The 14,849-nt window shown below is 40.0% G+C and overlaps 1 protein-coding gene across 1 annotated transcript in view; it reads right to left on the bottom strand.

Moving 5' to 3' along the window:
* Window positions 1–447: 447 nt before the first annotated feature.
* The window catches only part of LOC135176122 (WASH complex subunit 2A-like), a 33,480-nt gene continuing 19,078 nt past the window's right edge, over window positions 448–14,849 (bottom strand). The window contains 18 exon segments of the mRNA XM_064144796.1: window positions 448–656; window positions 3,221–3,386; window positions 3,914–4,006; window positions 4,008–4,071; window positions 4,073–4,197; window positions 4,199–4,253; window positions 4,286–4,427; window positions 4,430–4,510; window positions 5,732–5,735; window positions 6,370–6,582; window positions 7,186–7,248; window positions 8,850–8,969; window positions 9,996–10,091; window positions 10,809–10,937; window positions 12,102–12,290; window positions 13,095–13,278; window positions 14,102–14,212; window positions 14,667–14,830. Coding sequence (XP_064000866.1) covers window positions 544–656; window positions 3,221–3,386; window positions 3,914–4,006; window positions 4,008–4,071; window positions 4,073–4,197; window positions 4,199–4,253; window positions 4,286–4,427; window positions 4,430–4,510; window positions 5,732–5,735; window positions 6,370–6,582; window positions 7,186–7,248; window positions 8,850–8,969; window positions 9,996–10,091; window positions 10,809–10,937; window positions 12,102–12,290; window positions 13,095–13,278; window positions 14,102–14,212; window positions 14,667–14,830 — 2,112 coding nt within the window. The 3' untranslated portion in view covers window positions 448–543.

The following is a 14,849-nucleotide window of genomic DNA, read 5'->3' as shown; positions in this document are numbered from 1 at the left end:
TGCACCTCATAAGAGAAACTGCCCTTATGCTAACGTTATCTCAGTAGATTGGCAACTGACCCAGACAAGGCATGGCAGTTGTCTTCAAAACATGATGCTGATGTCCTTAGCAAGTGGTTGTCACGATGCTGACATCATTAGCAGGTGGTAAAGAGGAAGTAAGACATACAGACAGCTCTGGTTTAACAGACTCCATTTACTATTCATCAATTATTTTCTCTGTAGATCCGCTCAATAAAACTATATTTTGTATAATAGATTATGTCATTGCAGTTATTGCACAGGCTGTATTTATCTGGGCAAACAGATAGCAGAAGGGTACTGTCATTTTTTAAAAATAATATAATTTAGCACAGTTAGAGTACAAGAGAATACTAACCATTTTAAATAGGTACTCTCATTTAAATATCCACGGCCATCCCATTTCAGCTGTACTAGATGAGAGAATCCAGAGCATTAGAAACTGGACAGGACACAAAAAAGGCCTCCTCTCTGCAACACTCTCCCCCTTGGCTACTGGCTTCCAAAGGCATCAGAGGGTCATCAAATGTGCTTAGTGTCTGCTTTCTTGCTTTCCAATTTTGCTTCTGAGGCTGCTTGGGAAGATCGGCTTCTGGGAGCGGGTATCTTGACTTGGCTGCTAGAGAAGATATCATCTAAAGGAGAAAAAATAATAAAAAATATATTTTAAATGTGAAGCAACTGCCAAACAGAAGTAACATTGCACATAAGTCTCCAGCACACAGCAGTGACTGCCAAGGACACTCTGTGATAAATAAATGCTTTCCTGCTGCTTATGATTCTAGATGCATTTGTAAGGACATATGTGAGAGCTGTTAGCTGTAAAACAAATTAGGAATACTTCTCAGTAGAGCAGCATAATACTTGTATTTTATAACATGTTCAAGCTCTCACAAGCATTTGAGAAGTACTAAACTAAAGCTCTATAATAAATTCCATCGTTCAAGTGCCAGATAACATTCCTTTGATCTAGAGCATAGTGTCTCAGGAACCTGAGACATCCAAGAGCTGTGAGGTTGTTGCCAACAAATTCAGAAAAGGTGGTACTTGCTAGTTCCTATTATAAAAAATGCACATTTTATATGGAGGTTAATAATCATCTACTAGTCCAGTGTATGAATATTAGTATTTCAGCCTTCAGCATGCATCGTATACTTAAGTAGAGGCCAAGCACCCAAGTAGCATATCACAATGTGCTTGGCTTTCTCTCGTGCTATTTCTTCCACTCCAGTACGTGTTTGCAGCTGTGCCAGTCACAGGGATTACACAGGAATAATCCAGACAGCATTTCAGCACCAAGAGCAGTTTAGAAAGGAGTAAAACACGTAATCCTCTGCTGGCATAAGTCCAAAGCAAGAAGCTATCACATGGGTTAGCTTTACGGCAGAGGGGAAGTACAGTGGGGTGCCATATGCAGCAGAGGTATTACTCCCATTTTATAACAAGGCTTAAGTAGTAGAAAGTTTTGGCCGTGGAAAACAGTATTTGTCAACACACAAGAAAGTTCTGTCACCATTTTGCAGGCTGGCAGAGATGACCTCAAGATTCTTGTGTTATCAGCTATAAGATTGCTAAGGAGGCTGAGAGGTAAAGATTTTTTCCAATATTGCCACCATGAGGCCTAAGGCAAAGGTGGTGAATAGTGGTTAAGAAGCTGTGGTAGGATACAGGAAAGCAGCCTGCAGCCTCCACTTGCCAACTCCTGCCCCTTAAGCTGCACCCAGGTAATGTTTTATTTGCAGCAGGAAGCATCTCCCAAGACAACAATGTACAGTCCTGATAATCTGCTACCATGGTCACTGAAGCCAATGCATAGTCAAGTATCAGTTGTACTACTCTACTGCCAGCAGAGCATCCTCACTCTCAGGGTACCCTCTCTGTGCTCCTTGTGGTGTTCTGGAGATCCATAGCTATGGGCACCTAAGGAGTGCATACCCTATGGCTGCACCAACAACCAGTCAACACTCTAGAGTAGTCTATCAGATACACGGTGCTGTAGATGCCATAGGGAGTAAGATCAGATGTGGTGCCAAAACAACAATCTGTATCACCAAAAAACAGGTATTGTTGTGGAAAATTTGCCAAGAGGACTTGAACTTTTGTGGTTGTTGTTGGTATGTTGTTTGCTTTTTTGTTGTTGTTTGTTTTTTTGGGGTTGGGTTTTGTTTGTTTGTTACAGGGTTGTTTGGTGTTTGTTTTGTTTTATACACAAGAGGTCTGGATTTATTTTTTCCTATAGGCTACATAAAGAACACATCAATTATTAAAATAAGACATTTTGAGCATCCGAAATATATTTCAAATATTTTGCCTGAAAAAGTTCAAGTCCTTATTTTTTTAATAATCAATGGAGGTGGTTTTGGGAACTCCAAAATATTCATTCTCCGATAATTTTCTGACCAAATTTACAAACTTCAGCCAGGTTATTTGATCAGGTGGAATGCCAGCGATTGAATTCAAATTCAATAGGTTAGAAAGAACGACGCACAAAAATCAAAGCTAGAGAAGGCAATGTTTCTGTCACTAGAGGATAGAAATACTTGCAATCCCAAAGAAAGCTGTAAAGGATGAAGAACCTGAGAACAAAGAGACACAGTTGGTGATCAAATTACTTCAGTATCTCCACTGATGAACCAGAAAGGAGTATGCTTTGCATCATTTCATGATACCACATGCTATTTTGATCAAATTATATAGGACAAACATTTGCTCTCAGGTGTAGTATTTATGAATTAGAGTATAAAATGGATGTAAACAAACTCTTAAGGGCTCCAAAGCAGTCAACACAATAGTGAAGGTGGTGTAGAAGATAAGCTAATTTCTTCACAACAGTAATTCAGTTGAAAAAAATGAAGCTCAAATTAAAACAGAGTGTGTACCCTCAAAGATAGTAACAACTAGTGTCTTAACTCCCAATCACAAGAAGTTTTCTAATTTCCACAGTTGAGAAATCCCTACAGAAAAACTATTCCCACTCAGAACCAATTGTACATGCTCTCCTAAACTATTTAAATGTCATGCTAGCTCTACAAATTTTAAAAGTTCTCATTCAAAGTTAAAAACCAAAAGTGACCAGCACTTTACCAGAGATTTCAGAGCAGTTAAGAACTTAAAGAATGCAAAAGGTCTTAAAACATCTCCAGTGAATGCAACTCTTCCTAACATTATGGGGATTAGCAGTCAGACATTAAACACTTACCCATATCATCATCAAATATGGATTTTTGTTCCACCTTTTTCTTTTCTTTTGGTTTTACGGTGAGATCAGCAAAAATATCAATGTTATCATCAAACAAGTTAGTCTCTGGCATTTTCTCTTTTGCTTTGTTTATTGGTTTAGTTGCTTCAGTAGCAAATATATCATCCTTGGAGCAAAACATAGAGATCATTAACACAGAGCATACTGTAAAAGAATAGTTATATTATTTCCCTGCAGAGGAACCTGGCAGAAGTGCCTTGGTGTAGGACTGTGTGCAGGTCAAATACAGACACAGACGCTTGTAGCAGCTGCTCCAGCCCTGCCAACTTTAATACTTTTTGGAAGAAGTTATTTGAACTGCTATGCCTTGAACAGACAGCTAACAGTTAAGAATAAAATACTTGATTACTCTGAAAAAAGTCATAATCATAGCTATGTTGTCACAGCACATTCAGTGATGTACCTGCTTTGTTGTTAAGCTGCAACTTTTACTCCACTCTTTCTAATCAGGAGGTGAACAGAGGTCTTTCTACTTGCCCTAGTAGCAGAGGAATGATCAGCAATTTACCTTCAATATCTATCCTGCATACTCCATCCTACTCAAGAGCCTCCATTAAGCCTGTGTGTTAGGCTTGCAGAGTCTGCAAAAGGCCCTGGGTGTCAAAAGGCCAAGGTGGCAGGCATAGCTATTACCTCAAAGATATCTGGGCAAGTAGGGTTGACACGCTTGCGGACAGCAGACTTCAATTCCTTTTTCGCAGTTTTCTGATAGGTGAAGAGAGAGTCTCTCCTCTTCCTCCAAAATAGTATAGGGCTGCTTCTTTGTTGAAGACATTTGCTGTACAGGTGGAGAGATCATTATTGTCCTGATCACCTAGCACAGACAGATCAGGCTTTTTCTCCCTGCCCTTGATGGGTTTGTTGGCCACACTGTCTGGCATTCCCTCTTTTAATTTGATTGTGCAGCTGATCTTTTGCTGCTTGCAAAAGGTCTTCTGATTCAAACAGCTCATCCCCTTGGGTCGGTGGATTCCTGGAGAAAGGAGTTTGTTTAGACCAACAGACACAACACTGTCATGGGCTGGTAGAGACAAGCCAGAGAGAACGCTGTTTACTTTGGACTCTGCTTCAGTAGCAAGAGGCTCCTTTAAGTTTACTGTTGATGTCTGCTTTGGTAGAGAGAACAGCAATTCTTTAGCACTGTCACTTCCTTACTCTCTTCAGTCTCTTGGGCAGCTAGACGGCGGGGCTGTTCGCTTGGAGGTCTCTCGTTTTCCTGTAACTTTGATCCTGGTCAGCAAGAAGAATAAAACGCAGAGCAGGGTCACACACAAGGAAGAACTCCACACACTTCTCAGAAAACAGGTTATGATTCGTTATAATATTGCTTTGTAACAGTTCTACCATCATAACACTGAAATTAACATGCATAACCTATTTCTTACTAGCACACTGAAACCGAGTTAACTACCAGTTTCGCTGACAGCTCTAGTTAAGTTACAACCCAGTGACATAAACAGCTACATGAACATTAAACAAATGCTCAGTTGTGAATCTTGAGCAAGGAATGCTAAGCAGTCATTGATTCAGGTTACAGGGTGAAGCACCCAAGGAACCATCCATCACTAGCTCGGTGTTCTCCCCTCCAGAATGGGCAAGTGGGACATTTAAGCTTGGAGCAGTTTTGCAGTGAAGTACAGAAAAATAAACCCCAACAATTTTGATTTGCTGCCCTGTAGTCATTTCGCAGCAGCTGGAATTAGGTACAAAGCAACAGCACTTGCAAGTAGATGGTCCCAAACACAGGACAGCAAGCCACTCTAACTTCTCTGCTTTAAGTAATACTAAGTCAGTCCAACAACATGCTAATCCAGGGGCTTATGTGGTAGTTAGTCTGTCCAAGAACATGACTATTCATGTTTTCCATTAAGTTACATTTTATGCCTAGCCTGTGCAGCTCATTGCCACTTTTAAAGATGACCCACTGCGAGGTTTCCATTACAGCATCTGCCCATATTCCACATCGATAGGAGTAGTCACAACAGGGTAGGAAAGAGATCAGGCAAAAACCTCCTCTTCCCTTTGGTTAATGGACTGTGTTGGAGTACGATGAAAATCTGGATGGATATGCTGTAACAACAGCTTAAAGGAGATGTGTGCTTTTGTCAGAATCATTGTAGACACACATCTGCCATCAGAGTGTGGGGCTGTACTGATCAGAGAATGGCTGAAAACCAGGAAAATTATGATGGGAGGGACATACATGCTCCATGAAACAAAAGCCAGAATACTGAAAAAAAAGTACATTGCATGTATCTACCACTCAAACTTCAAGAAACAAAGACATGCCAAAATTGAAACATGTAACCTGAGACAGAAAAAAACATTCACTGTATAGTTACTGAGATACTTCTTCTCAGATTACTTCTGTAAACAAACATGCATCATCAGTATGCCAAAATGAAGATTCAAGACTGACCATGTATAGCTACAGGAGCTCCATTCCTTTACGAGTCTATCCATTCAAAAGTATCATGATAGAGGGTATTGTTTGTTGTGAATGACATGCCACTATTGGAAACAACCATGCCTACATGGTAATGCATTAGGCTGATGTTTTTGTGTGGATTTTTTCTTTAAAATTAAAGGTTTTGTTTGAAAAAAAATTGAGAGTGACAATTCAGGACAACATCATGTTTTTATCCACAGAGGAAGTAACGGTCAGGCTACAGCAGTGATGTGTTCTTGACATCACACCAAAACAGCTATCTGTAACATTTTATAGTTAGCCTGGAGGGACGCCTTTTCAGTGATTCTTCAGGTTGGTGTTTCCTGGAACAGGACAAGATGCTATGCTAAAATATCTTTAACCTATAGGAAAAAACACTGTATTTGGGGAACATACACATGTCTTTAAAAGGCACAGAATTAGGTACATGCATAAGCATCTTACAGATCTAAGAATGCAGTAGGCTTAACTTTCTCTTTAATGGTCTGCAGAAGTGAGAGGGGATTAGATTTCTGCAGCTCCGTTCATTCATTCAGATAGACCACACTGTTAGCAGGATTTACACATGGAAGCATAGATTCCTGCATGAGGACAGACTGTTTTTAATGCCCTTTTCTATTCTCCTAAATACCAAGGTTACCTTATTGGCACTGTGCAAGGTATCCGCTTGCATGGGCTGATCAAAGCTTACACCTAGCTCTTCAGTGTTTCCTGCAGCAGAGAAGCCTTCATTGTTCTGTACATCCTTAGGCTCATGCAATGGAGTGTCCAGAACTGGTAAGGGGGACTTTACATTGGAGACTTTAGGCATTGCACCAGGTAGTAAGGCTGCAGGGTTAATAGCTAAGTTAGCCTATAAAAAAAAGAAAACAAAAGCATACACAGAAAGAGATTACATTAATATCACTCAAGAGCAAGCATGGCTCCAGAGAAACAGCGAGAACTAGCATATGTAGACATTTGATTTCTACTTCCACAAGTATCTGACCTTTCTTGCACCTACACACTTATTTTGTGTAAGAGCTTCAGGAACAGTGTGTCTACATTATGTCAAACCAAACACTTATGCAGCTCGATACCCTGTCTGAGGACATTAAGAGTGATACTGTGATGTAGACAGTAATTAGTCATTTCATGTCAAAAGAAGACATAACCAGAGCCCCAAAGCCCTAAGAGTCTCTAGAAGTATTTAAAATAGAGCTGAGAAGAATAGAAGGTCAAAGAGGAGCCCTCCCTCTGCCCCTATATAGAGTAAAAGTGCTGTGCAGATTCAGGTCTGAAACAGGAGGAAGAAATAATATTAAACATGCAATGCAGAAAAAATAGCAGAAAATACACCATCTGAAAAAAAATGCAAGAGTAAAGCAGGAAAGTAAAAAGATTTTGTTTCTGGGAGAGCCATCAGTGAGGCAAGGAATTTTTTTTTGACAGTCAAATAGCCAGTAAAGTTAATTACTTGTAGCTTTCCAATCCGAGACGAGGGCTCTTTGGTTTTAGTGGGAACAGGACCTGTAGATTTCTGCACAAAATTACACTGGATTAAACAAGTGGACAAGTTATTATCAACCAGACCATAGTTTGCATTTTAATACATCTAAACAAAGCAGCTCACTGCTTACCCATTTCTTCTGAAGATATCTTGACACCACCACATTTTACTGACAGAGTTATGGTCACTCAAATTTCAGCTTCAGTACCTCAAAGGCTATAGTCCCATCTTTATTACAACATTCATTCCAGCCTCCTTCTACTCCCTATTATACTTTGTCATAGTAATTCAACTTCCCTTTTCTTCAGGTCATACACCTCTCAAATCAAACTGACAGCTGCCCTCCCTCCTTGCTTAGTTCCTCCCATAAGATCATCTGAAATCATGTTGACAGATCATGATACAACTAATTCTTCTCTTTCTGACTGGCCATAAAAAGGCCACAGACTTCAGTGAAGACCACAAGGAAGCCAAAAGGGAAAAAAAAATATAAATAGTATGTCTCAGCCTCCAAGGAGAACAGCTTTAGAGAAGTGAGTACTCTATAGAAAGCAGGCCAACAATGCCAGAAATAAGTCAGGACTGAAAGAGTAAGGGTAGCCGTTTGATCTGAAGAGTTTGATGAATTCCAGGATTTGGGGATGAACCAAATCAGCTGAAGTACTCTTCCCAGGGCTTGCTTTCCATAAGACTGTAGTTTTCATATTCCTGTGAGCTAGGCTGTACACTGCTGTTGGCAGTTGGAGCTCCTTCAGCCATGTTTAAGTAACTGAGACTCTGCAAGCATTATGGCACTGATTTGGGGGTCATGATAGCATGACAGAGGAATTCTAGTGTCTGAGAGGATTGTTCTCTCCTTAAATGCCTGTGCTGTTCAGCTGAACCTCAGAAAGGCTGAGATCATTCCTACAGCAGGCTGTCAGTAGTAACACACAGACACACACACACAAAAAAAAAAAGGGAGAAGGTGAGTGTGGTTCAGCACTTCAAGGAATACTTCACCATAAGGGAAGACAAGCTAATTAGCTAGCCCTACACATTTGCTCCGTGTTCCTCAGCCCAGGGAAGAAAAAAACAACACCCACTCCTCACAATGAAAAGATGAAAATCCAACAGGCAGCTCTGGTAAAGCACAAAACAGAATTAAGATCCAGACTGCCTCTCCCAGAGACCATTGGTTAAGGACAAGAGTAGGAGTCTTGTTTGCTCACCATAAAGTCACAAGAATAAGATTTTTAATAGGCACAGATCTGTGCGACATGCCCTGATGTCCTGAGAAAGCCTACCGATACTTCAAAGATCACACTCACTGTAACAGACACTCACATTTCAGAGACAAGCGAACCACCCATTTTCAGTTCAATGGGACCGGAGGCAAAATTCTTTACTGTCTGGAACTTTGCCCTTACAAGTGTGTGGACAATGAATAAAACACTGTGTCAATACATTTAAACTTCTGGCTAGTAACTGTACCTTCTGATACACAAAGACAAGTTTGGCCATGCATTGTTGCTTTGCAGCCAGTTAATTCAGGCATTAGTTTTGATCTTTTTGATAGACTTAGTGAAAACATAATGTTACATCTCCTTTTTCTTTGCATGCTGTTCCAGGCAAAATATTTAAGTACTTGCCTCTGTAGTTACTGCTTTCGGAACTTCATCTTGTTTGGCATTTAAAGCATTTTCCAGAAGGTTACTGTTCTCCAAGGGTGGACTAGTACTGGCGTTGGATGTTTTCTTCTCAGCTATTTTCTGAAAGCATTAAGAGCACAAGTCAATCTGAACTGGGTAAAAAACATGGTCTGCAAAGCAAAAAACTGTAAAAGCAAAGCTTTTTAAAATCTCTCTTGTATCTGAAAACTAGCCACATTTTTCAACTCTAGAGTACACAGCAGGCATGGCCTTTTAGATCTGCAATGACACGGGCCTTCCACTCCTCCATTTCTTTAGCTTACCTCAACCTTTTCTGTCTATGCTAATGATAAAATGATGCGAGTTTCAGTAAAATTCAAAATGTATACATATTTCTTCATGCACAGGACAGCATGGAACATAAAAGCACAAAGCTAGCTAAGGAACACTGCTATTTTTATGTTTTCAAGCAAACAGGTTCCATATATAGCTGCCAAGCACTAATTACTTAAGACCAGTCTTCAAAGAAACAGTTTCCAGGAACTGTTGCCAGTTTTCTATCTTAACTTCCAGTTATGAAAACAGACAAAAGTACAAGTTGGCTTCAATTTAATTAAGCTAAACACGTTTAGAGTAGCAGTTTAGCATGCATGTTTGACTTTGAATACCTACAATGCAGTCTAGTTCATCACTGCAGCTGCTTACCCTCTAAAACCAATCCACTGATCACGAGGATTTTAATATTGCACCCATCATCTTAAATCAAATCAATGTGCAGAAACTTTAATTACCTAGGAACTACATGCATGAACTACAGGGAAGTAATATTAGCAAACCAAACAATTAAACAACATAACAATATAAACTTTACTACTCTGGTTTCTGCTCAGGTGTGTTCTCCTACATCTAAACCAGTCCCAGGGCTGGAAGAAAAACCAATCCTCGCATCCTAGCTTTGGTAGGTCTAATGCATCTGTTTGTTCCCCATGTCTTCAAGGCCACAATGTCCACTTCTATTACCTCAAAAAGATATAAAGTCACTTAATTTCTTGTGGCAATCCGTATGGAAGAAAAAAAAAATTCCATGCATTTATCTATTTATCTCCAACATTTTATATAAGCGATTTACACTAGAGGAAAAGATACCAGAAGGTTTGGTTTTGAGGTACTGAAGAGATCATCCTCATCGTCGTCCCCAAAAAGTCCTCCTCCAGAAGATGGCTTCAGGATACAATTTGCAGACTAAAGAGACAAAGAATAAAGAAAAGATGTGTCACAGATCAAAAGCACAACTCCTTTAGCTCATAATATCTGAACTGATAATAGCACTTGTCCCTCCCTGGAACTCAAAGACTTTGTGCTAGTTTGAAGCAGGCTAGAATGTTTTGGTGAGAAGAACTAGATCGTAGGCTATGAAAGGAAAACAATGGTGATGTCTCCTTCCCTCAGAGTCTTGCTGAACAAGAAGAAAGTAAACATTAGATAACCGTTTTGTGGCACTCTTGGGCTGGGCTTTGACTGAGCTGCATCTCCCTAACCTCACCTTCCACTACCTTTGCTTCTTAACCTCCTGGCTGAACTTCTATTCTTCTTTAGGACTGGGGTAAGGTTGAGAGGGGCAGGGGGAAAGTGCAGGGGTGGTTGAGAGCCCCTCCTGGGGACTCAGGTTTCTGGGAGGGGTGTTGTGTTTCTGTATTACTTTTACCTTGTATATTTCTGTATATAACTGTATGTACTGTAAATATCTGCTTGTATATTGTGCTAGCTGTAAATAAATAGCTTCATTTATATTCCCAGAGCTGGATGAGACTAGTTGGGTACCTTCTAAAGTGTGGGGGGGCGGGTAACACCCAAACCATCACAGACTTCTAAACTGTGTTCAGACAAGGAACAATGGTAGGCTGCACACTTCCAAGAGTGGTTTTAAATAGCAGGTTCAGTGAAGAACTTTGAACTCACTGTCGACTTCTTGGGGCTAGCAAAGAGGTCAACATCTGGATCATTGTCTTTCTGAAGCTTGTGACTGAAGAGGAGTTCTTCATCTTGAAAGACTCCAGTGCTTTTGGGCCAAGTACTTTTCTCAGAAGGCTGCAAGGACAGGAAAAAAAGTCCATACAGTGAAGAACTTCCTCTTTAAAGAAGGTTATCTGCTTAGTGATGTGACAGGTTACAAGTGACCTAAGGCTACACTGTGACCCTAGTAACAAAAAAAAAAACCAAAAAGGAACTTTAACTGCCAGTTATAAATTTTACCTTGGCCAAATCTGCAAAACTTACAATATATGTGTTCACAAATCAATTTAATGAGAAAACATTAACCAAAATGTATCTGTCTGTTGACCTGATATCCAGCTGCTACTATTTATCTGTAAAATTTTATTAGAAGGAAGAGAGTAAGAAAAAGAAGAACAAAAGGCTTTCAGTATGCTCCCATGGGTATACAGTAAAGTTTATATTTCAGTAAGACTTTTACACCTTGAATTTTTCAGCTGAGGGTGCAGGACAAAGAAATGAGAGGAAGAGAACCCGGTTAATTATCTTCTGATGCTACCTTTTTAAAGAAGAATGAAGTAAAATCAGTTTAAAAAAATGAAGTTGAAGGTCTGCAAAGTTATTACTGTTGCTAGATTCCCTATTCTCCTGTTAAAGCAAGCACATCCTTCCACAATGAACAAAACATATTGCTAGCCTCTGGCAAGAACTTGTATTTTCAAATTTGTTAGTGAAAGGAAAGAGTTGACAGTCAAAGCTATCATATTATCAGTTCTCCACTATCTGGCAAACCTCTACCAGCTGCTTGAACATGAAAAGCAATGCATTTCTATAATCATGGTCACTGTATGCACCCTGGCAAAGGGCCCACTGAATGTCCAGTTAAAAGGCCACTATTAATATTTCACTACCCAGTTATCTTCTCAGGTTGTATGCAAATGAAGGATCATCCCTTAAGAGCCTGACTGAATGTCCAGTAGCATAACAACAGACTCAAAATCCAAGCAGCAGCAGGATTTCTTTTCCTAATAGCATGTAGCAAAAAGCTGTCAATTTACTGCAAGGAGAAAATGTACAAAGGGATTCATGACCATGGGGAAGAGCAGGAATAATTTCTTGCCCTAGAATGTGGAAGTTCAGAAACAGAGAAAGATTAGCCTCCATGACATGAAGAGGAGGAAGGGTAAAACCAAAACCTTGCCTAGAATACTAAAGGTAGAAATACTATTTTTTAGCGTTCGAGAACTTTTCCAAACTTACCACACCAATTTCTTTCTGTGCATTTTTAATGCCATCATCATCATCATCTTCGAGTTTCTCCTCTTCTTCCTCCTCAAACAAGCTTAGCACTTTCTTAGTCTGGGCCTTGATGTCATTCTCCAGAGCTGGTGGTGATGTAGCAAACAGATCTGAACCACTGGCAGGCTCCAAGGATGTTGCTGCAAAAGGCTGCAAATTAACAAATTTTAAAATTAGCATGTAAGTCTCTGTTGTTTAGTTTCTTTAACCAAAACCCCACTAAGCTTTCTTGGTTAAATGCCACTAGTGGTCAGAGTTCTGCAATCCATTACCAAGAAAACAGCTATATTAAACTTATTTTTCCTATGTAAATGGAATATCAAAATGTAGACTAGCAAGAAACAGCTGATGAAGAAGAGAACACACTTTATAGTTCTGAAAGAAAACACAAGTTTCCTCCTGTACCCTACACTGTAGTGCTGTCGATAAACAGTGTCCTGCATAAGGTTTCCTCTTCATCCATGTGTTAGGTTGCACATGCATCACAAGGCTGCTTTAAGCAAGGTACGAAGTTCATGCATCTTGGGTTTCTCTAGAGCAGGCAGCACTATCAGAATCTTGAATGTGCTCGGGAAAGTGCAAAGCATAACTACTCTGGAAATTTATCAGCTTGTAATTCCCCAGTTGCTCAGTAACACCATGTCCAGGATTCAGTTTTGCTGAAGCATACAGTATCTTATAAAAGATAGCTCTGTTCATGTGAATGAAGATTACCCAACCCACTCTAGATGAAAAACAAAATAGATTTTGCCCCCACCCCAAACCAAACCAGTTCTCTTGGACAAGCAATTTTGCTAAATGAAGACAGAGTCATCCTCTCCTTGGCAATAAAACAGGCAATCCAGAAAAAAAAGCCAAAAAAATCTGTCCCAGAGAAGCACTGTTAGATTTATAATTATTTTGTAACACTGAACATTTAACAAACTGCGGGTTAACAGAAGAAAAATCCCTCACTTTTTCCTTTGCTTCTTGCCCTGCAGCATCTGTTGTAGGCACAGGAACTGCTCCAGGCTCTTCTGGACACCACAATGTATCTTCTACCTGGTTAGACTTTGCTACTTTATCTGTCAGCTCATCCTTTCCCTCTTTTTCTTCTTCATTAAATAAAGGTGGTGCTTGAAGTGGTTCTACTTTCTCCTGCAAAATTAAGAGAATGTTGGTGACACATAATCAGTGAGTATGTGAGAAGCATATACCGCTGTGGGATAGCAGAGTTTGTTTGCCTTCTGCAGGGGTCCAGGACATTTGCAACATGCTTGACTTATACTTTCCTTCCATGGACCATTCTGTTTTGATTTTTAGTTCTACGCTCTTGAGTGTGGTTTAAGGAACAATTAAAAAAAAAAAAGCAAAGCAGTTACAAGCCTAAATTGGATGCTCTGTGAATGCTGTCTGTTACCATTATGGGCCATTACAACTGTTTGCCTGGTACACAGAGAGGCAAAGGACAGAGGAGGACAGCACACACACATACAGGAACTTCCACTACAGATATAGCTGCATTAAGCTTTTGCAACTTCAACTCTCAATTTCAAAGCACAACCAAACAGGCACTACAATAGAGGTTGAGTTTGTAAGAGCATAAACACCCTCAGGTCAGTATGAAGCCTGTAGACACATCTGAATCAGCTTAGAACAAGGTGACATAAAGGGTGAAGCCCTAGCTTCTTTTTGATGGTATTCTGTAGTTGAGAGCTTTCAAAACATCCTAGGAAGGGAATTTAGCATAAACCAAACAAATTTAGGACTAGTCAAGAAAAAATTGAAATCTCTATTTGGCTGATGGTATTAAGAAGTTTCACATGTAAGGGCTCAGCCTGATTTGTTTCCATTCCTAATTTGCTAGAAGTACCACTGGCCAAAACAAGTTAGATTTACGTTTAGTACCTAACAAGAAAGATGGACTAGAAAAGTGACTATGTGTTTCCACACTAGTTTTTAAAATAAGGTGGAGATACCCAACTGCAGTCTTAGCAGCTGAAGGAAGTAGGTGTGATTGGGAGCTGAAGAGAAATTCTTCATATTAGCTTCATCTTTCAAACAACAGTGTTATCTTCTGTGGCTTTCTTTGGCTGCAACACGAGAGATGAGAAAGTAGAAGAGTCAGTGCAGAAGTTTCAGAGGCTACCTACTACATCTGTTTAAACTTATCATTTAGGACAATCACTTGCAGCAAGTGGTCCCAGATTCAGGGCTCTGCTTCCTCATAACAATTCTTCCACCCCCTCCATTCCTGTCTGCACAGCTTTCTGCAGAAGCAAAGATAAAAATGAATGAAGAGAATTTTACATTGCAGGCATAGAAATGGATAGCCCATTTGGGTGGTGGCAAGGACAATGATCCAGTAGATATACAAAAGAGGCAAAAGAAACCAGCCCTGCCCGTTAATACTCATACACCTCTACTCCTCAGCAGCAGTAGCAAGGAACAACACTTTCAATATGCCTGTGTCTGCCCAGTTTTGAGGGCACTGCAGACTGTTCTGAAAAAATGATCCCACTTTCTCTCTCCTCCCAAGACTCTCACCTCTCTTTAGTGATTGCAAATAAATCCTCCTCATCCTCTTCCTCAAAGAGGCTTGTTTTCTTCATAGGTTTAGCCTGACTGACAGTGCTAGCAGGTTTTGTGGGGTCCTCTTTTCGGTCATCTTCAGAAGGAAGTTTTGCTGGCTTGGAGACATTCCAGTGCTCCTTAAAAACAAAGAATGCT

This window comes from Pogoniulus pusillus, chromosome 6, assembly GCF_015220805.1.
Source record: "Pogoniulus pusillus isolate bPogPus1 chromosome 6, bPogPus1.pri, whole genome shotgun sequence".
Classification (NCBI taxonomy): domain Eukaryota; kingdom Metazoa; phylum Chordata; class Aves; order Piciformes; family Lybiidae; genus Pogoniulus; species Pogoniulus pusillus.
The sequence above is the reverse complement of the archived record's forward strand: the minus strand, read 5'-3'. Positions and strand labels throughout refer to the sequence as shown.